General features: G+C 42.6%; 2 protein-coding genes across 2 annotated transcripts in view; one reads left to right on the forward strand and one right to left on the reverse strand.

Moving 5' to 3' along the window:
* Positions 1 to 537: 537 nt before the first annotated feature.
* On the forward strand, positions 538 to 10616 carry apool (apolipoprotein O-like). The gene is made up of 11 exons (XM_008284963.1): positions 538 to 582; positions 2125 to 2223; positions 2363 to 2488; positions 3022 to 3076; positions 4056 to 4154; positions 5515 to 5606; positions 5689 to 5799; positions 6380 to 6596; positions 6697 to 7059; positions 7331 to 7468; positions 9968 to 10616. Exons 1-11 carry the CDS (start codon positions 571 to 573, stop codon positions 10054 to 10056), a joined length of 1401 nt encoding a protein of 466 aa, XP_008283185.1. The 5' UTR covers positions 538 to 570; the 3' UTR covers positions 10057 to 10616.
* Positions 10617 to 12253: 1637 nt separating this feature from the next.
* Positions 12254 to 22412, reverse strand: part of usp34 (ubiquitin specific peptidase 34) — a 52703-nt gene continuing 42544 nt past the window's right edge. Inside the window, exons 31-52 of the mRNA XM_008284976.1 lie at positions 21975 to 22058; positions 21803 to 21889; positions 21463 to 21663; positions 21255 to 21337; positions 21129 to 21169; positions 20769 to 20893; positions 19296 to 19448; positions 18762 to 18866; positions 18538 to 18632; positions 17251 to 17555; positions 16298 to 16461; positions 16143 to 16208; positions 15734 to 15880; positions 15313 to 15369; positions 14800 to 14877; positions 14342 to 14436; positions 14071 to 14243; positions 13809 to 13959; positions 13599 to 13677; positions 13462 to 13515; positions 13260 to 13355; positions 12254 to 12433 (exon numbers count right to left, since the gene is read on the reverse strand). Coding sequence (XP_008283198.1) covers positions 12254 to 12433; positions 13260 to 13355; positions 13462 to 13515; positions 13599 to 13677; positions 13809 to 13959; positions 14071 to 14243; positions 14342 to 14436; positions 14800 to 14877; positions 15313 to 15369; positions 15734 to 15880; positions 16143 to 16208; positions 16298 to 16461; positions 17251 to 17555; positions 18538 to 18632; positions 18762 to 18866; positions 19296 to 19448; positions 20769 to 20893; positions 21129 to 21169; positions 21255 to 21337; positions 21463 to 21663; positions 21803 to 21889; positions 21975 to 22058 — 2619 coding nt within the window. The remainder of the gene's footprint in view (positions 12434 to 13259; positions 13356 to 13461; positions 13516 to 13598; positions 13678 to 13808; positions 13960 to 14070; positions 14244 to 14341; positions 14437 to 14799; positions 14878 to 15312; positions 15370 to 15733; positions 15881 to 16142; positions 16209 to 16297; positions 16462 to 17250; positions 17556 to 18537; positions 18633 to 18761; positions 18867 to 19295; positions 19449 to 20768; positions 20894 to 21128; positions 21170 to 21254; positions 21338 to 21462; positions 21664 to 21802; positions 21890 to 21974; positions 22059 to 22412) is intronic.

Genomic DNA, 22412 nt, shown 5'->3' on the forward strand with positions numbered 1-22412 from the left:
GGGTCAATAAGCCAAGCTGTAGGATTTGAAGCTCCAGTGCAACATGTACCCCTGTATAATAATAATACTTGTATTAGATGGTGGTCAATCAGAACTACATAAACAAAAATGAAGAAGTTCTTAAAAGTGCATTTTGACATAATGTCCTTTACAAGATATGACCATAAAATCAGCTATTATGCCACGTATGAGTCAGTGGCATTAATTTAAGCCATGCAAATTTCCTTACAAATTTTAAACTCCTTAAACGATCAATAAATATGCAGTGAACCAGGGCTTCTGGAGCACCACGGTACAGATGTCTTGTTACTAATAAACCACTTGATATGGTATAAAGAAAAGCAGATTTTTTTGCATGCATGTTAGATTTTTTTTTATTATTTTTAAAAATATGAGTAAAAAACTGGACAGCCTCTTGAGAGAACACCGTGTGAACATACCTGCTGGATGAGGTCACGCCGCCACGCTGCAGTTCCTCCTTCCGTCCATCAGGTGGCAGCAGCTGACCGCGGTTCAGTCCGCGCTGAGCGGCGCAGCGGAGCCCAAAGAAGAAGGAGGAGGAGCGCTGTCATGGCGGCCAAGGTGAACGCTTGACATTTTCTTTTCGGCAAAGTTTCCACTCTTTGAACTGTGTGTTTACAATGAGTGCATGGGTTGTGCGTTAACGTCAGCCGTCCCGTAACCGCTAATGAAAACTCGGACTGACTGTCATCTTTCAGGCTTTTATGCTGCACGAAAACAGCCTTGCTAACTGTGTTAGCTTCGCTGAATGAGCGCTGCGTTAGCTGGTAGCAATTCGAGCAGAGGTTCCACCGCTAAAGCTCTCTGAAGCATGTGTAACAGCTGTCAAATCTCTATATTTGTCATTCCTGGCTTTAATAGCCCGTATGGACGCGTTTTATGACATTATAAACACAATTAGTGTAGGTCGGTAACGTTAGCGTTAACATGAATTAGCATAACTAGTTGAAGGTAGTTCTAGTGGTCTGTTATGTCTAATACAGGTTCAGTAGTAATGGAAAGTGTTCACGCCTCTCATCAGTGCTTTAAATAGTTGAAGGTAGTCCTACTGATCCTTTACGTCTAATATAGGTTCAGTAGTAATGGAAAGTATTTACGCCTCTCATCGGTGCCATGCATGAGTCAGTGGCATTAGTTGAATGTATTTACTCCAGTGGGGTACCCACAGTTTTGAGATACTAGTACTTTCAATGTCATATATTTGAGAGCAGAATTCGCAAAGTTTTACAATTAATGTAAGTGATCAATGCAAAAACAATAGAACAGCTTTAGTAGGCTCCAGCCTGCAACAGCATCATAGTTTAGGTTGGCCTACCTGTTGACTTTACATGTACAGCTTATGCACCAGATAACAGTCACTCAAACATGTTTTCATCCATCTAGTGTTGAATTTTCAGATGATTACAGCTACATCATATATTGTTGCATGCTTTGAATTATTATAGGATTTTTGCCCGTCTTGTCTTATTTAGTTGCTATGATAAGGTTCAAACCCAACAATCAGTGTTGGAGGCCTGTTGTTCAGACTTTGTAAAGAAAACAACAGGTGGTCTAATGATAATTTCCATTGCAGTATGTTAGAGTTATATTAAATAGATTATGGACTCACTTTTTAAAAATTTCCAGCAAACTAGTTAGCAGCTTACCATGAAGACAAAGTTTGACTCCACACTACTGTTGGATCAGCTGTGGTGTTTAGCTTCTCTGCTACATGTGCTGCAGACAGCATGAGAGTATTGATCTGTACATTATGTCCCGTGAAAGAATCATGTTGACATTTATCAGACAACATATACACCCATGCCCTTGTACCTGTGACAGAACAATATTAGCAGGTCATATCGGCCAACTGATATGTCACCTTCTAAGAAATGAATATCTATGAATACCATATCGATAATCATACAGTTCAGTGGTGACGCTTGAAAGGTGGAAATTCTGTGTAATGAAGCATTGACGCTTTACTTCTGTATTTCTTCTTCCTCTTGAGGTTCACATCAGTTATCTGATTGCCACAGATAATAAAACAGCCATTAGTAGCGAGTGTTGTTGCTTTCATGTGACACATACTATGGTTACAAGTGTCCTTTATTTCTGCGATAGGTGGTGATGGTGGCCGTCCCGACGGTGCTGGGAATAGCCTCCATCCGTGTGTACACCGTGAATGAAGTGCCCGCTGATGGGCTGGTTACTCGAGAACGGGTACGTCAGCACGTCTAGTATGAGATTACCATTCACAGGATTAAGATAAGATAAGATATGCCTTTATTTATCTCACAGTGGAGAAATTCACTCATGATAACACCTCATAATAACACACTGACTCTGCCTCTGTCTCCAGCTCAACGTCTACACACCGCTACCGCAGTCACCTCAGGTTAGGTTTGTTCCAGAGAGTCCAGGTGTGATTGAGAGTGGGTTAACCACTGCCAGAGAGGGCGTGCTACCATTCGTCCGGGCTGTAAAGGTATTTACATTTTGTTTTGCGTGTCTGAAGCTGTACATCAGAATTAATTCAAGTCCACAGACACAACGTGCAGAATTAACTTTCCTATCCTCTGCAGCAGTTTCTACAGAAAAAAACAGAAAAAAAACCCTTTGTCTGGTGTAAATAAGTGTTGTATGAATGGAACAACAGCAAAAATACGTCAAAGACGCCTTATCTTGCATCTGCAGCCTTAGTTTTTTTTTTTCAAACCCAGATTTTCGTTCCTCTTGTTTGCGGTTACAGAGCACAATCCCACGTGCTGCAAGCGCTCTGTGCAGGTACGAGTTTGCAAAGTGCCAAGTTCAGGAGTATGACAGGAAACAGCGTTCACGCAGTTTACTTCACAGCTGTACAGTCTACTGCAAGTTGATTTTACACTTAGATAGTGAGGAAGCTTGGGGAAAAACACTTTGACACTGACTCAGATGTATCAGTTTCAGGATTGCCTTGATAGTTGTGTTCTTGATCGTCCTTTGTGGTGGATTCAGTTGTTTCTCTCGTGTTCCCTGCAGGGTGCCTGTGTCTCTGTGAAAAGGGGAGGTGTTAATCTCTACCACACAGGACAGGGTAAGTAAACAGTATGTACACGAAGGTCTCACTTGTTGGTCATAATCTGCATGTAAATCTTTCATCACTTATGAAGCACCGAGACGTTGTAATGGATCAAAGTCTAATAAAATCACTCTCATACTCTTTAAGGTGTTTACATAACACATTCTTAAATGTTGGACACCTTATCAAATCCCACATACTGTATCTAAACATTCACGTTAAATTCCTTATTAATATATTTATGTCAATGTATGTAAGATTATATTATAAAATAGCACCTAGTTCCTATTTTGAAAAAACAAAAAAAACACAAACAATTCCTGACATATTTCTCTGGGGGCATTAATTCATTTTAGACAGCTTTATTAATCTATGGAGTAGCAAAAGTGCCAAATTACAAAAATAAATCAATAAAAGAATAATAAAATAAAAGTGGAAATAAAAAGAAGAATAAATAAAATAAAAAATAAATAGTGTGGCAATATTAATAAAAATGAATCCATCAAAGAAAAGGTTAATAAAAGTAAAAATATAAAGACAAATAAATAAAATAATGAAAATAATTTTATATATATATATATATATATATTTTTTTTTTTAATGTATGTATTTTATTATTATTATTTTTTAATTTATTTATTCTTCTTTTATTGATTTATTTTTGTATTTTGGCACTCTCATGACTCCATATTGACCCCACTGGGGGCAATTTGTTCCAAGCAGCTTAACCACAGACTTAAACACAAAGACATGTGAACAAACACCCAAACCAGGACCCTAAATGAGAAGTCACATCTAAATGTAGAACTGATAGGTGACACTTAGAGTTGCGAAAACAGTAAGAAGACTTTTTGTGTTGGCATTTCATAGAAACTGCTGCTGGTGTCGTAAATAAAGTCACAGTGTGAGCAGTGAGGTTCACACGTTGGTTCAGAGCTGAGAAAGACTATTTGTCAGCATGTTGACTTGTGTTCTTTTCTTCCCCGTTTCCCAGATGTATTCTATTACTTGAAAGACCCTCCCCCGGGTTTTCTGCCCAGATTTGGCACCATCACCATGGCTGGCCTGCTTGGCATGTTCTTGGCACGGAAAGGTAACCTGATCCCCCTCCCTCCACACATCACACATCACACACACACCTAAGGCCTGCTGGGAACAAGGGTTTTCTCACCTGTTTGTCTACCATTAAAAAAAACAAAAAACATTTTGAAGTGTATCAACATAAAGCCAACTAGAGCTGCAACTCATAATTGATTAGTAGAATCTATTAAACCGTTTAAGGATGCGAATTTAGGCTTTGGGAAATAATGATTGACATTTTTCACCCTTTCCTGACATTTTATAGACCAAACAACCAGTTGATTAATCAAGAAAGTAGCCAAGAGATTAAATAAACAACGGTCATAATTGCTAGTTGCAGCCTTACATTCAAACATCTAATATTTACGCATACAGTCATCGTGTGAATTTCAGCGTGTCTTTTAGTCCACATGTGTTTGGCAGAACTCCAAGTGTACTGAGGTCTGACACTCAGTCCCATCAGCGGTGATCAAAGAGCGCTTCTTCCTTTCTTAGGCACCCATCTACTATTTCTCCTTTTTACCGCTGAAGACCTAGAAATAATAGATAGTTCTCTATACGCTTTTCTTTTAATCTAATTTATGTATCAGGGGGTGAATTTGAAACAGCCTATCTAGTATTAATATAAAAGGAGCTGCCGGGAGTCCCTGCCAGCGCGATAGTCCCATCTAAGCAGTGGCTCAAAAGCAGAGAATGACATTTCCTATGCAGCTGTGCGATAATGTAGCAGCTGCACATAGTAAATAAAACATCCAGTGCCACGCTGACTGTTGTTTCACCTTATTTATTTAGCAAACAAGTCGTGAACTTGAACTCGGTTTGTTGTGCATAACAGCGCCTCATTCTCACAGCCCTATATTTGATCCACACCTATTAGATGCACTTTTGACCCACTCACATCAGTCGCAGGTTAATCTGATGACCTGAATTCAGAGACCACAACCACCGATGGTACATGGGTGCCGTTGTTTAACTACAGAGGTACAAAGAGGTGCGCCACATTAGAAAAGAGTGAAGTAAAGTTTCTGTTTCAGTTTTCTCAGTCAGTGCTCTGGTTTTTTTCTTTGTCTCTCTGTCATGGTGGAGATTCATTTGGATTTCATTTAAATATTAATATTATGAACCTAAGTTCCCGTCCCTAAAAGAGTCGTCTGTTTGATATATTCATGCAGCATCTGGCCTGTGTTCAGACTCGGTTTGGAGGATAGCTGCGAAGCCCCATCGCGGGTTTACCGCGCTCACCGTGTCGCTCTGAATAAGCTATAATACTCCATGTGTACCTGACCTTGCTGAATACAACAATTCAGCTCCCAAGATTTAATCTCTGCCAGCTTATATTGATTGCTGTCCTGAAATGTAAAACTTCATTTCAGGCTCTCGTTTCAAGAGGGTAGCGGTTCCACTGGGCCTGATGAGCGCAGGAGCGTCAGTGTGCTACCCGGCCCAGACTGTGGCTGTATTTAAGGTAACGCTGACATCCTGCTAATACTCGCTAATCTCTTTAATTGTCAGAGTTTAAATGTACTATTGTCGTTTGTGTTTTCAAGGTGACAGGTAAGAAGGTGTACGCTGCAGGGAAGTGGAGCGGCGCTGCAGTGTCCTCACTGTTTACCTCCAAGGAACCTGTTGCCAAAGAGATTGTCGCTTCACAGCCACAGGTCAGCAGTCAGTCTGAGCGACTAAACAGTCGATAAAATACATGAAGTATTGATTCATGCAGCGAGTTTCGAAGTAAAAAGTACAACAAAGCTGTGTGACTAAAAGCAGAACAGTGGTTCAACCCAGATAAACGCAGCTCACTTCCCACTGAATGGTTTCCTCTCTACACATTTTACTCGCTCAGAAAAATCCCTTCTGTCTCTTAATAGGTTGCAGTCCGTTTCCTTTTCAAACGCTTTCCTGATAATTGCACGTTACTGGTGTTTACTTTTACGCTTTGTACGTGGTTGCTTGGAGGTTTCTATACTTTCGAAACAAAGCTTTGCTGAACTTACTGTAAATCACTCCACAGTGTCTGAATACCTGAAATGTAAAATCTATTAATAGAAATTGTACTTTTTTTGCATTAAAGCTAACATATTAGCCTTAATTTCTTCTAGAAAATTGTAAAGCTTTATTCTGAATATCGATTAAATGTGTTACTTCTTTCACTGACAAATACGGTTTTATTGTGATGAATGTTATAATTCAGACTGCTAATCATATCTAGCTGAACAGATTTAAATCTTTATGTTTTAGTCAGCTACGGTACCAAATCCAGAGCCTGCAGTGGCTGAGGAGGCCTCAGACCCCAGTTCCCCTACAGAGACGCCAGCAAAGAGCCCCACCATCCCAGACATCGAGGTGGAATCAGCTGAGGCTGTTCCTATCTCTGAAGAACCCGTAGTCGCTGTCACAACAGAGGAAGAGTCATCAGTAATATCCCCCGACCAGGCCCCAACAGAGACAAGCACAGGTATTACAGATATTGATCCCTGTCTTCTTGTTTCTCCGTCTCCATCTCTTTGTTTCACACACAATCACTGACGATGCTGGCGTGTTTCCTCTCTGTCCAGATCCTTTGGCAAATTCTGTGCCATCAGAGACGGAGGCCGCTCCTCCCTCTGAAGCGTCACCAGCCCCCGTTGAAAGCGCGGAAGCGTCCGATGCAAAACAAGCAGCTGAGGACGTCTCCGCTGTCCCAAGCCCGGCCGAACCCACACCGAGCTCCGAGCCGGAGACGATAGAGGTCGTTCCAGTCGAGTCTGTTTCAGCTGAACCTGCTCCAGTCGAGTCAGCTCCAGTTGAACCTGTTTCAGTCGAGTCTGTTCCAGTTGAGTCCGTTCCAGTCGAGTCCGTTCCAGTCGAATCTGTTCCAGTCGAGTCTGCTCCTTCCTTTGAAGAACCATCTGCTCCGAAGGCCTCAGACGAGCCAGCAGGTACCAAAATTATCTTAACTGTCAAAAAGCTTATGTAAACACAGAAAGTAGTTGCTCCTCTTGCATGCATCGATGCACAGTAGAAACTTAGGTTGAATCTCCTCAAATAAATCCTGTCATACTAAAGATACACCATGTAGTGCCTACATTCAGGTCAACATAGCCAGAGAGTGCAGACGTAATGCTTGGCAATCGTTCTGTCGAGGTGGAAGCACACATCAGTTTGTGTCTATGCCGCTTAACCCCATGTTGCATTTCGATTGCACCACAGTGCCAGTTGTTGAATCAGCTGAGCCCAGACCTGCTGCTGAACCTGCTGTGGAGGAGACACCAACCCCGACGCTCCCACCACCACTACCACCACTACCACTGCCACCTCTCGAACAGCCTGCCGCGGAGAACAGCAAAGGTAATGCGAACACCTGCTGCACACGCATCACTGCTCCTGTTTGGGAGTTGACATCTGCTCAATGAGCCCTCAGACGGAGGCCTCAGAAATTAGTATCGGGCACCGACTTCCTGAAGCACACAGACTCGCACACGCTGGATCTCCTCTGGGAGTCACCTGGATTCTAAGGCACCTAAACCTGTTGCGCCGTAGGTAACGGTGTTAGTCATCCAGGTGTCAGGGAAGATGAGATATGATCATCCTCTGAAGTACTGAGAAACACGCAGCTGCAGCACATTCAGTTTGATCACATTCTGATGTAAACAGATACCTTTTACAGGTTTTCGAGCAGTTGAACTCTTACGTCTCATCTTTTGGAAGGCCATCGATATATTAAACAGTTGGACAGATTGAGGAGTTATTTACTGTCCACAAACTGTTTGATGTCCAGAAAAAGCAAAAAGGCCTCTGATGTAATGCTACTAGCGAGATCCAACATGTGGAATATGCAGTTTGAGAACATTAGTCGAGCTTTTGTTACAGAAGAGAACTTTTACCTTACGATGATATTGCGTAATGCGGTTTCGTAGTGAGAAAAGGTGTCTGTTTTTCTTAGAAAATGTATTTCCTTTCTTACCTATGCTGCAGATGTTATCTATATGTACATTCTAGACAGGGTAGCTTCCAAAGAAACTACTGCATTTTTAAATTAAGTGACATGTTCAGTCATTTTATTATAGATTGATTGTTTTGTTTCCTTTTTAAATTCTCAGTTTAGAAGTTCGTTAGGGCCCATTGGAGTCGGTTGGTTGCAAGATGAGATGTGAAACTGCTCTAAAATGGACAAAAAGCCATGTTTCCATGCAATCTGCAGGCAAATTTGAAGGGGATTTTTTGCCACGTCGCAAAAAACGTTAAGAAAAAAGAGAATGCAAATTAGCCTGGTTTCCATTACCTGCTTTAGAGTCAATAAACTAGACCGAGTAGTGCCTTCAAATCCACGTATGGCTGTAATAAACTGAACAGAAGAAGCAGAGTTTGTGAACTGGAAACAGAATCAGTTGCCAAGACACCTCGAAGGAGAAAAAGAAACGGATATCAGTCGCCTTTGCCATCTGCGCGAGAGAAATAGCGAGAGGTTGCCAGGTGCTTTCTTCAATTCGGCAACTTGTAGTTATTCTTACATGTCAGCTTGTAGTGGCCATGTTTTAGTCTGGCTGCAGCCTCCAGAAACAAAAACAGCCCATCAGTTACGTCAGTGAAATGTACGCTATGCCAGAGCTTTTTCGGAAAATATGTTTCCATCTCCCGTGACGCACATTCACTCTTCTTTTTTTTAAGAAAGTCAATAACTACCTCAAGTGAACATAAAGAGCAAAGATGTAGACGTATTTGGAAATGTGTAATTAGTTGTCCATTAACTTTTTGTAATTGGATGCGTCAACATGCGTATAAAATGGAAACCCAGCTAATATCTGTGTGATGTTGTTTTGTCATATAAGACATGCATTAATATATAAACAGACTCTGACAGCGTCTCATTTATACAAAGCAATACATCAGTGTCATTTTCAGAGAGATTTTTAATCCATGCTTTCATTTAGTTTGTATAAATCACCAAAAACATTTTGCCTCATCACTATGTATCCCACCGTCCCTTTTAATATGAAGGTTAGAGGTTCTTATCAGCAATACTTACATTTCTACGTTTGATGTGCTGAAATTGGTAAACTGAGATCAAAGTTAAACAGCATGTTTGATTTATTTAAACAACTTATTAGCAGGCCGTTCTCACAGATTTCCCTTCGACTATATTTTAAAGTTGGTTCACGCTTCCGGGTCTGAAACGTGAAGTAAATACAGAAGTGTCTTAAAGCCAGCCAGCCAGCAGGGGGCGACCTCTCTAGTTGCAAAAAGAGGCGTCATTGTAGAGAAGCCGATGAGAAAATGATCCTACTTCTCACTTGATTTGGTGTCCAAGTAAACATTTTCCTGATGAATGTGTGGTATCAGTGGCTAATTGCAAGTGTCCTTCAGTACAGCATCACTGTCGATGTGTAAACTATGGTCCCATTAAGAGAAAAATAGATAAAACAGAATATGCTTTATACAAAATTCAAGGCTTCAAAGAGGCCCACAAACCAATGAGTGACGTCACACCATCCTCTAAATACAGCCTGTAGCATATCTACATATTTTCTCTACAGTTCTACCAATAATGCAGGACAATATTCAAAGGATTCTGCTGTTGTGTAATCAGATTACTTAGCAAGACCTACACACAACTAGCTCAAGACATTCAAGTAATTTCAGGTAATCCTAGGAGGAGATGTCATGTGTGGGTCTGTGTGCTGCTATGAGTCACCACCCGCCCTACTGATCTCTGTTTGTTTTTGTTTGGCTCTAAATGCATTATGTAGTCATTTAAATGTACTCTGTATAGATCAATTTGTGGTTTGCCACCTAATCTTGTTGTGCCTATGACTGAGATTGTGTTGCTTTTCTCTTGTCGTCCTCCAGAGGGCTCTGGTTTCAAGCCAGACCCTTCTCTCATGGACTTCGGCCAGTCTAACCCTGAGGATGAGGACTTGTACAGCACACGCAGCTGAGAGACCACAGGAAGAAACCTCATTCCCCACACTGCCATCTTCTATCTGATCCAAATCGACAAACACTCTGTATCATTATGCAGCGTAAATAGGCCATTTTGGAAGCAAACGCAGTTAGAAAGACTTTAATCAACATTTCCATTCTCATTTCATCTGCCCACCTCAGTTCCAGTTCCACAGAAAACATCCAAGTTCATTTGCATTGCAGCAGCGGCGCAATGAATTCCGGTACACAAAAACCGAATCGGTTTGCGTGGGACAGAAACCTGGAGAAAAAAAAATAAACGACACCCACAAGCCTTTTAAATCACAAATGGCAGATTGTGAAATTTTCTCTGTGTCATTGAACAATTCCTGGCTTTTTTTCAGCTACAGCTTCACAGTCATGAATGCATGGTGCTTTTATTTATTGTAATTTAGCCCAGTGCGTTGTAAGTTCTGCACATGTGCTGATAATGATTGCAAGATGGGACTAGCGCTGATCCGTTTTGTTACATCGGAAATTGTCTTCACTTGTTGAGTTAGGAACTCTAAATAAATCTATATTTTTCAAGAATTAATGCTGAGTCTTGTCAACTGTATGTTACTTACATAAAAGAGTTACAACACATAAAGCTTCCTTTCCAATGCTGAGAACTTCATCTTGAAATGTTTCATACGATGAGCAGCTACACAGAAGGATTCAAATTATTCAGCTTTCGGGAGACCTGCCTGGGTTTATAGGCACACATTGAGATGAATCTTTTCGGTAAATACCTCCTCGCAGAAGCCTTTAAATCGCAGCCCCCTTTTTGTGCTGAATATCATGAACGCTGTGCTGAAACTTGTTCTGAAAAATAACATCAATCACACAAAAAAGATTCCCCCTTGCTAATCCTTGTCCCAGATAAACGGCTTTTGACTGAGCTACTGCTGCAAGTCTGTTCAAAGCGTCTCACGTTTATGGCTCATATTTATCATTTATTAATCCCGCGTCACATCTGATGGCGAAAACTGATGTAAACGTACCGTACAAACTCCCACAAGTGATTGAGTGGCTCCGTAATGAGCTGTGTTAGAATTTATAGTACTCCGTGCTGTGGTATCGCTAAGTCAGTCGTGGATGTTATCGTACCATCATATTATTGAATACTGTTATTTTGTCACGTTGGCTCTATAGATGCTGATCCACAAAACTGAAATATCCTCCAGAGATCCATCTAACTTAATCTGTCGATCCCTTGACATTTCCTCTAGTGCTATCATAACATTCACATTTGGTTTCTAGGAAAATATCAAAACAGCTAGGTTGGACAGATTGCTATTAAATTTGGTGAGAACATTCATGGTCCCCAGAGGAGGAATCCTCCAGGCTTTGGTGTTCCCCGAACCCTCCCTGTCTCTCTAAAAATGTTTCACTTATTCTGTGTCTTGACATTTCCTGACGTGATTGGCACAGTTCTGTCTTTGGACCTTCACATTCTAACGACGATTCTACGATATTTCCTCCAGTTTCCAAAATGACATCGGTGTGAAGTTTGCAGTCTTGAATTTTTGGTGCCAACATTCGTGCTCCCTCAGGACAAATTGTAAGCTTTTCAGTGTTTTGTTGAATCACTGAAAACTTGACAAGCCTCGGCTCTACTTTGTTTCTTTGTTTGGCATCACTTCACTTGAAGAGGTGTGCACGAGATTGACACGACGCCGTCACAGCTCTGACAACAGCTGTCACGAACTTGAAGGAGTCTTAATGAATATTTATGACTGTTGCCATTTAGTGTCTTTTGTTCAATTATGTCATTTTTTATTTTTTTTTAAAGAAAAGTATAAAGTCGTTTGAGCTATGACAACTTGACATTTAATGTTCTCTATATGACATTTTGAGCAATAATATAACAGCAAACAACTATTTTTCTATGTAAAGATGCAGTGGGGCAATGGCATTCTTAGAAAGATAATAAAGTCACACTGCCTGTGTGTGGTTTATGATCTGAGCTTCTCTTTTCTATGTTTTGATAGCCAGTCTGGCCATTTGTGTGCATGACAGTGCATGTGAACCCATCCATGCATTATCTATACACCGCTTAATCCTCACTAGGGTTGCAGGGGGCTGGAGTCTATCCCAGCGGACTTAGGGCAAAGTCAGGGGACACCCCGGACAGGTACGGTGCATCCAGATGAAGCTGCTGGACAACATGGCTCACGTGAAGGAAAAAGACTACAGATAGAGTTCGGACAGGTAACTCTGTCTGTAGTCTTTTTCCTTCACCTGAGTCAGGTCGTCCAGCGGCTTCATCCGGATGCATTTATCCACCGTCAGCTCGAGGGTCACCTCCTTGAACACCTGACACACCGACACCTCTTCAAAGAGCAGCTTCTTGAACATGGCGATGCTGACCTGGTTGTCCAGCCCAATTTTTGCTTGAAACCTTCCAATTCCGAGGTGGGTTAGTGCGTAGCAGGTCTATCGCAGGCCTACACTGAGAGACAGACAACCAAGCACACTCACATTCACACCTGTGGACAATTTTGAATCACCAATTAACCTCCACATGTCTTTGGGCTTGTGGGAGGAAGCCGGAGAACCCGGAGAGAACCCACGCTGCATGGGGAGAACATGCAAAGATCCCGGTGCCCCCACCAGGACGCAAACCAGCGACCTTCTTGCTGCGAGGCAACGGTGCTACCAACTGCCCCACCTTGCAGCCCTGCATGTGAACCCCTCCCTTTGAAACTAAAAGTAAAAGTGCAATCCAGTGTTCAGCTGGTGCCCCCAAAACCAAATATTTTTTTGGAGTACATCTACCTAATTTATGTCCACATTTTTCTTTTATGCTCAGTACTCCCGGACTATAAGCCACTACTTCTTTTTTTTTTTTACACGCTTTGAACACTGCGGCTTAAACAGAGACCGCTGAAGTGAGGATGAAGTAGACAACAACTCATTATGGCCATTCAGTGTATTTAACGTGGACTAATGGTTGAAGTATATATATAGTGGGAAAAGTGTCCTGAATGTGTCTAGAGACAGCTTTGGAAGGTACTTCCTTAAAAAAAAACACTTTATGTATTTGGGCCTCAATAAAAAAAAAGTCATACTATAGCATGTCGTTTTTGTCAAAAAATCTCACGTTCAAGAATGTCCTGAAAACGCATCAGGATGTAGTATATAGTGGGAAAAGTGTCCTGAATGTGTTTAAAGACAGCTTAGGAAGGTNAAGTACCTCAAGTAGATCAGGAGAGACATCAAAATTAAAATCCTTCCCATTCTCTTCCTCCAGTTCCACTCTCTTGTAGAAGAGCATATAGGCACTGTGTGTCTGAAAGTCCAAACAATATTTCAGTGTCACTTTCTACCACACCTGACAATTTGAAGAAAAAAAAAAAAAAAGTCATTTGAATACAGCTTGGACAACAGCGCCTCACCTTCTCAAAGGAGAAGTCCATAAACTTGTCAGTGACAGAGTCGTAGGTTTTAGTCTGCAAGAGAAATAAAGTGAGTGAGATCAAAGATGACAGAGGACATGAAGTGGCAGGATTTTTCATCTGGCTGCAGTTTGTACCGTCATCTCTCCACCGAAGCACTCGGAGGCCAGCTGGGCAGAGTCAAAGGGCTTCACCTCGGCATCGTTGAACAGGTACCTGCAAGAATCATTCGCCTCGATTTTTATACAACTACATAAAGGAGAAACATGAATCTGAAACTTTGAAAGCTTTTAATGTCTCAGTGACTGATTTGATGAAGTGACTCTGCAGCGGGTTTCAGCTCTCACCACTTGTTGTTCTTGTAGGCGTGTGGGTTGACGATGTCCCTGATGAAGCTGTAGTAATGGCCGCCGTCTGCTGTGCCCGTGTGCACAGTGACGCCAATGAGGTCGTACTCATAGCTCTCAGTGACCTTCGTCTCACCCTCTTCCCGAAAACCTGAAGCACATGGCAGACGCCCCTCCACAACTTAATTACAATGATAGATTCACAAGACATTCACTGAAATTTATCCATGACAGAACAAAGATGCAGACTGTTGAGACGAACCCTCTTTGCGCTCTCCTTTGCCCATCAGGAAGTCCTCGGTGTACGGCGTCATGTCGAGGCGGAGGGGGAAGGAGAAGTGAGTGTTGACCTTCTCCTTCATCATGGTCACCATGTTGAAAGTGTATCTCATGGTGTTGAAGCTCAGGATGCGTGGCAGCTTCTTGAAACACGCTCTGTGTGAGGAGGAAGGTAGGACACGGTGAGGACACTGTGGTCAAGGTACATTTTATTTGCATGTATTTAGACTGTACATATTTGGATGTATTCCAACCTTTTTTCTGCGCGGACCTTCTTGCCACACTGGGAGCAGGTGTACATGTTGTCGCCCTCCAGAGTGTCCTTGATGGTCACCTCATCCAGAGACTCCTGAAGAATGACAACAACAAAAAGAAGCTTCAAAGAAAGAAATGTCCAAACTGTCACAAAAAGCAAAAATGTTCTAAATCTGTCAAAGAATGATGATGAGCATCTTCTACGTTTGTCAATCAACTGGCAAAGACCAAATCTAATTGGGTCTAGGGCTGGTCCGAATAGCAATTTCTGTTCTCCGAATATTCGGCCCCAATTAATGACGAATATCTGGAATATCTGGGGGTGCCGTGCGGTGGTGGCGGGTGGGTATTCTGCAGCTTATCAGTGTGCCTGTTGTGCTTCCAAAGATCTGCTCCCGATATAACAATTAATCTGTCTGGTCCTGTTGTTGCAGCAGAGAGGCTACAAAATACTCACATAGATGTTCTTCATATCTGCCACTTGACATCTAACCGTGTAAAACTCCTCTGCGGTCTGACTGACGTGGTCGCAGTCCTACGGGGAAGACAAAACAAAGCTTCAGTCAAACTGTCACAGTGAGAAATACATCCACATAAGACTTAGCGCCTTCAATTCAACTATTTCAGCTCAGTGCTAAATGGAGATAAGCATTCCTCAGACACACCTCCCATATTTACCATTGATTAAAATGACTTGTTTATACGTGTAATAAAAAATAGGCAAAGAGAAAAAAAGAAAAATACTGAAAAAATGTATAATAAGGAAAATACACAAAATATTTACAGCAGGTTAAAAACTGGAAAGTCGACAACTTGTGAAAATTCAAAGATAAAAATTGGAGTGTCACAGGTTCTTTGTGGTCCATCTCAGATTAAAATAATCCAATTATGTGGGGAAAAAACCCCCAAAAAACTTTATTTCTACATTCAATATTTTTCATTTTGAGTCAAAGTTGAGGCGTGTCCTCACCAGAGAGACGACGTTGTTGGTGATGACGCCTCCAAATAGAGTCTTCACTGTGTTTTTCTGTAAACGTACGACAGAAAAGGCCCATTAGTTAATAGATAAATCACATTTCTATTCCAACAGGTCACCATGATGAACTAATATTCATGCTTTTCAATGTGTAAGTCTAACAGCATTATTATTTTGTACAACTCTGCTTTGTGTGTCATTCCTTATATGTTTTATTTATGTTTTATTAATTGGAATAATGCCAAATAAAAATATATATATCTTTGTATGTTTTTCTGAATTTTGGAAGTTCATGGTAAATGGCAGAAGAGATGCAAATAACGTTCATCCTGAAAACTGTGCAGTGTTTCTGTCATAAATGTGCTCTCTGTTCTGTAATGTGAGGCACTGTATACGTGAAGGTGTGTGCATTTACCAGCTCCTGGGACATCTCCTCGATCTTGGTGATGAGGTCCGTGAAGAACTCCGTCATGTCTTTCTGCTCTCCGGTGTTAAGAGGCTGTTTGTCCATCGTGTAGGTTTTACAGAACGGCCGGGGGTTGTACGCTTTCCTCTCACTCTCCTGAACACGCGTACATATGGACAGACACATAAACAAAACAAAACAAAAAATCAGTCCATTGCACAACACTCTGTAACCTCCCCTCTCAGTCTGTGGCTCCCTGCAACAAACACATAGCTTCCCACTGAAGAAGAACAGACAAATAAGTTGATATTTTTGAGGAAAACAGCTGCTCACTTCACTGTTTTTCAACCAACATTAACCCGACAGTGTTATCAACCACCACAATAAAAGCAGTCGCGGCTACAAATGCCAAACTCACCATGAGATATGTGAACATCTTCTGCAGTTCCAGCAGTGTGGTCTTGTGTTTGATGTCCTCTGCATACTGCACAGACAGACACACGCAAGGTGAGAAACTACAGCCGATTCAAATCTGCACCTTTTCCCTGATTCGGTCTTCTTGCAGGGACTGACCTTGGCGGTGAACACAGCCTGGCGAGCCTCAGGGATCATGTAGAGCTGCTGGATGGTGGAGGCCAAGTAGCAGGTCGCTCCCAGGTTGGTCAGACCCACGAAGCGGCACTCGGCGCGGACGTCGTCGTGGGGCCAGTAGTCCCACTTATACGGGGCGTGAGAGGCTGGAGAAAAAAACAACAGAAGGAAGTTAAATGTTGAATGTGTTCTTGAAGAAAATGGCTGTTCTGATAAGCTCCATGACTGTTGTGGCAGTAATGAACCCACAGATGCTTTTTCAGACACTTTTAGTTCACTGTTGTAACTTAAAAGCGTATTTACTAGACTGTTGAGTTCATGTTTGGGCTGTCCCAGTCTCTCCAGCATTAGTCCCACCTGTGGGACAACATCTTGTAGAAACAGACTGGAGTCGCTGTAGCAAAGCTCAAATTGAGTCAGATCATTGTCCAGAGGACTACTGACACAGAGTGTAGCTTGCAGGGAAATTGAACAATAACTAGGCAGACAAAAGCACGTTTTCAAATAAATGATCAGACCTCTGCGTTAGGTGGATGTTTCCATAGCAACAACTTTATCTGCTGTTGCATAGTGGTCGCTCTGCATCTGCCAGCTACAGCTACTTGATGTTTATCTTCAACTTGTTGGCCAAAATCAATCAAACATTTAACAGCAGTTGGTTGCTTCGGGAGAGCTGGACACTGTGCTCATTACGCTCTCTGGCTCAGTGAATAAAATGCCTTCTGCACTCAATCCATTTGAATCTAATGTGAAAGTCAATGTGAAACTTGTAAAAAATTTATGAAAGTCGTGATCAGTTACTGGTTAAAATTTCACTAATTCAGAAGTATTCCATGATTTGAAATCAAAAGCACTACAATCAAAACCCTGTCTTTTTAAAAATGTGTCGTATATCGAGTAAAAAGCAAACTAAACGAGGCAGCCAGCTTCCTCACCCTGCATGTGCTGCGACATGACCCAGTTGTGGAGCAGCCGGTAGTTTTCCACTGAGCCTTTGACGGTCTCCACCAGCAGGTCGTAGGCGGCGGCCCTGGCAGCGTGGGACTTGCACTTCGGCTGAGCGCGGTCTGCCAGGCTGGGGAGGAGGAAGAGGAGGTTGTGGACGTCCCGCAGGAACTCCTGCCCCTCACGAGAGAACTTGAACGGAGGCTTGTGTTTGAGAACGCTGGTGGCGAGACGCAGGAGGCCGGTCAGGCCGTCGTCCTCAATAGTCCCGTCCTGCTGGTCCAGGATCTCACGGCTGGTGGATAGAAGAACACTGAGATCACTGAGGGCTGGGTGAACTCCCACACTGTGAGCGACATGCTCTTGAAGACAATAATGTACAGATTTTGGCCAGGAAGGACAGATGGTTTAAGAGAGGGGTGAAAGAAGCCATCTGTGTCAAACTGGAAGGACCATCCCTCAACAGAGGTGGAGGTCTGAGGCTTCACCTCTCACCTGTTCAGTCCTAAAATCTCCCACAAGAAGATGAACCCACATTTACATCTAGCCACAGAAGACCCTAACGAACCCCACTGTGGCAGGGGGAGCACTAACAACTTACATGACGAGGGGGAGGAGCAACAAACCCCCAACTGAAACTCAGGTGTTAATGGCTCCTTAAGGATATCAGTATGTGGAACTCCCAACTAGTCAGTCAGAACTGATGAAGCCTCTTGGATGAGAGGTGGAACGTCTTCAAGGAACTCAAGCAAGTCCAGTTGCTACGATTAATGTACGAGAATAACCACGACCTGGAATCTCCACAGACACGATACGCTCTACAGTTCACCTGACGACAGCCTGTTGGCACATATCATTGAATTCGACAAACAACGCAGCTAATTGAGTGTCTGCTTTTAATCAGCACAGGTACAAATTAAGACTAAAGCAGCTATAAACACTAAATGGATGAATCCTTTACACCAAAGTATCCTTGATCCTTTCAATAGAAATCAAAATTTAGTGGGAAGAAATTTGAGCTCAACAGTACATAAATAACCTTTCTGTTGTTTTATAATCTCATTTTTGACACTGGGTTACTAATGCATGGTTTTGTGGTTCTATGGGACGTTGATCACGGGGGGTATCAAGTGAAGAGACATTTCTGTAAAGGCGTAGAAACTTGTCAGGCAGTTTGATTATAAAAGCTACAATCCTGAGGAATATTAGCAGTATGAACTGTCAACAATATTTTTTTAAAAATCCCTAAAAACACGTTCAGTTTGTGAATGTCTGACCTCCTGATGCAGTCGGCGAGGTGTCGAGCGAGAGCGTCCAGGTCAAGCAGGGTGGTCTGCACCGAGCCGGCCAGCGACAGAGAGGGAGAGACCTTCTGTGAGTTCAAACAGACCAATACTAGCACCAGTTCATTACAAAATCAGAAACACACAACTAGCTACTCAATAAAGGCATCATCTTGGCTACAGGTATGATCATCAGTGCTGTAGTCGGACATTCCCACCTGGCTGGCGTCTTTAACGTGGATGTTATCGATGAGTTTGCAGAGAAGCCAGAAGTACTCCTTACAGCCCGTTCTCAACAGAGGCTCCTCTTCATAGTCCTCCACCTGTAAACACACGTTGTGATCAACCTCGTCCTTAACAGAACACATTCGATGCTCAGTGGCATCCTTAGAAACTGACGTCAGAGTTTGTTGGGACATTTGGTTTGTGGCTATTCAGGGTTTCTAACTTTTACAAGTAAATGTTCATAATGTGCAGCACCGTGTGTCAGCCATGATGGGATCCAACACAAACAGATGAACGTTGAGTGTGTCCCAGCGTCTCCAGCATTAATCTCACCGCAGAGACAAAGTGTTTTGGAAACAAACTGGATTCGATGTAGCAAAGCTCAAATTGAGTCAAGTCATGGTCGCTGACGACTACTGACACAGAGTGTAGCTTGCAGACTGGTTCTTCTTCTGCAGGTGTAACATGCATTTATTTTCTTGGAAGGTCTGCATAACTTTCAAAGATGTTGTGTGTTTGAGACTCACCCTCAGTGGTTTGAGGGCCTGTGCATCAGGCAGGAATTTGAGCAGCGTGGAGGCAGCGAGCAGCAGGAAGGATCTGTTGATGGACTCTCCTCCCTCCAAGCCAGAGAGCGAGAGCTTGTAGAGGCCGTTACACGCCTCGTGCCTCACCGCCGGCTGGAAACAACCACAACAACACACACGTCAACAAACTGGTGAAAATGTTGGGTCGACCTAAACTCTCATTCAGTGGCCTTGTTCTGATTCACACATGAAACATTTACTGCCTGTACTATGAAGCAGGATTTAGGGTTAGTGAGGTAACTTCAGGTTAAATCCTGGGTTTTCAGTCCTGCGACGGTGGTTCGCTTCTTACCGGGGTACATCACCACGGTAATTTAGCTGAACGGCGAACCAGCAGGTTATGTTGGAGGTTTAGATCACTGGGTATAAAAACACCTCCACTGGAAACCAGTTCTCTCCCGTTAAACTTCAGAATGAGCAGAAAACGAAGCAGTTCTCGACAAAATGGCATCACCGGCATTAATAGAAGACCCGCTACACATCAGAGCATGAACTGTGAGGGAACACTGAGGAGTGGGAGAGTCTTTCAGGACCGGCAGAACCCCTTAGTGCCCCCTGACCAGGATCTCTATGAGCTCCTGTCTTCATTCATTCATTTTTTTTCCTGTTGGCTACAGGCAATGTCAAAGCTTTTTCATATTTTAACATCAGCCCACAGCAGTAAACTGACTTTAGCATTAAAGCTTGTATTTGTAGGATACGTTAATGAGCCACGCCGCTTTGAATTATGTTTTTATGTTTGTTCTTAATTTGTTCCCACGTCCTTTTTACACCACCAGGGTTGCAGCTGAAAGTAAAGATACGCCACAAGTCTATACATTAGGCAGCAGATGAATTAAAGGAATCCTCAGATGTGCTTATCGGCTGATACGTGACTTCATGATGGAACAGCGATCATATCTTATTATATTATAAACTAATGAACTTGAACTTCGACCGCAATGGAGCCAAAATTCAGGGACTAAAGTGAAAATTTAATTAGAAGATCTTGAGTGTACAGAGTCAACTAAGAAAAGTGTTGCACATATAATTCCAGGTTTTTTCAAGGAACTTAAAATTTCCTTTCTCATGATTAACGGCAACAAAACTTTCTCACACCGCAGTGCAGACAAAGCTCTCTCACCAGAGCGAGGTTATGTAATTTAGTAATTATGAACATAAACCAATTTTGTTTCCAAATAAAAAAATCTGTTTTAGGTTCTCATGTGTGGATAAATAATCCCGTCCTTGGTAATGCCCATTACAGCAAAGTAATGCACGTTATAATCTATTTAAACCCCCCCTTTAGCATCACTCATCCAGAATAGCTCGTACAAAATGCATCACCAGCCTCTAAACGCCCCTCTTCCTAATGAGCTTAGCCTGAATGAATCACTGTAGACTTGAGAAGGAGCTGTGGATGAACTGACTCACCTCAGGCACCAGCAGCGTGAGTTTCTTCAGCCAGTCGTGGAGGTGGTCGCTGTCAGCCAGACTGGACTTCACCGTGGACGAGCAGTGAGCCCAGCTCACCAGCAGCCACATGGAGTAGTGAGTCACTGTAGGGAAACAAACCTCACTGTCATCTTCCACACATAAATAATGACTGACTGCTTTCTTCTTATGCACCAGGCCTCCTTTTCATCCTGGCTGCTGGCCCGTGATTAGCTTTGTGGTGACAGATGGTATTCAGAGAGTTCATCTACTAGCTTTGTCTTTCTTCCTCATCTCAGAATTTTAGCATTGTCTGAAAACATGGAACACAAAAGCCCCTAAATGTGTGGTAACTCTCACCTTCATGCCGAGACCTGTGGTCAGACTGGGCCTTAAGAACTCTGTAGGAGAAAAGCAAAACACATAAATTACCTCTGCTATATTTGGTCATTTGAAATACATTTCTTGAACTCCTGCATTGCTCACCTGTGTGCAAGGTTGTCGTAGGTGTAGGCCACGTTGATCAGACGCTGGATCAGGTTGGTGCCTTGAACAAGACTGAGGAACACCTGTAAATAACAGACACATCAGCTGCTGATCAACTCCCAAAAACCAGAGCTGACATCTAAACATTTCCTGATGCGCAGCACTCCTACAGTCAGCCGTGTGTTTTTCCAACTTTTGAAAAATGTACCTCGGTCAGTCGAGGAATGTGCAGGCCTTTCCCGTGGTCTACGGTGGATTTACGGGATTTGCCCGGCCATGCCCGTTTACGCTGGCTGTCAGCGAGGCCAGACCAGGAGAAGACGTCGTGGTAGGCCAGGTCCAGGTCTGCAGGGTCCACAGCGAACTGGCAGATCAGCTTCAGCAGGCAGGCCAGGCAGTCCAGCAGCCACTGTGGACAAGAACATTAGGAAGAGCAAAAACATCATTATTCTGTCTGTAGTTATGTTCACAAGAAACACAACTTGATGTGTACTGTGAAATGAAAACATGTCAAATCTAAAGTTAAATTATGCTTTTGGCTGTCTCACCACAGTCCAGGACTCCTGGTCTTTGGGTTCAAGAATGCCTGAGTTGAAGATCTCTAAGAGCAGCTGCAGACCTCCAGATGACACGAACTGAAAGATAAATTGAGAGAAGTATAAAATCAATCCATGCAGTTATTCACTGGGTGGGTTTCCATTCCAGCTGTGTCTGCTGTACCTTGCAGCTCCAGGTGTTCTTGCTGTTTTCTATTTGATCCTCACTGGAGTCATCGGAGTCTGGGTACAGATCGCTGTAGCTGCCCTGGAAACACACACACAGGGTTTAACCCACACGACAAACAAGGTCCAGGTAGAAATGGAATATTTATTTTTTATTTTTTAAGCTTCTCTGTATTATACCTGAAAAGGTGGTCAAAATACACATGGATGAAGATGTTGTCTGTTTTTGTGTCATAAAATTTTAAGTTAAAGGCGCTTAATTCAATCATGATTTGAGGATGTGAAACAAATTTTCTTCTGATCATGAAAGTTTATTCTTGACTATTTCGTGAGTAGGTCGTAAGAAGAGATTAAAAAGTCAAGAAAAAGAACTTGCATTGAAGTTATCCTAGGCTGTTATCATGATCTTGTTTTTTCTTATTTCGTCTTGACAAAG

This window comes from Stegastes partitus, unplaced genomic scaffold, assembly GCF_000690725.1.
Source record: "Stegastes partitus isolate 25-593 unplaced genomic scaffold, Stegastes_partitus-1.0.2 Scaffold382, whole genome shotgun sequence".
Taxonomy (NCBI): domain Eukaryota; kingdom Metazoa; phylum Chordata; class Actinopteri; family Pomacentridae; genus Stegastes; species Stegastes partitus.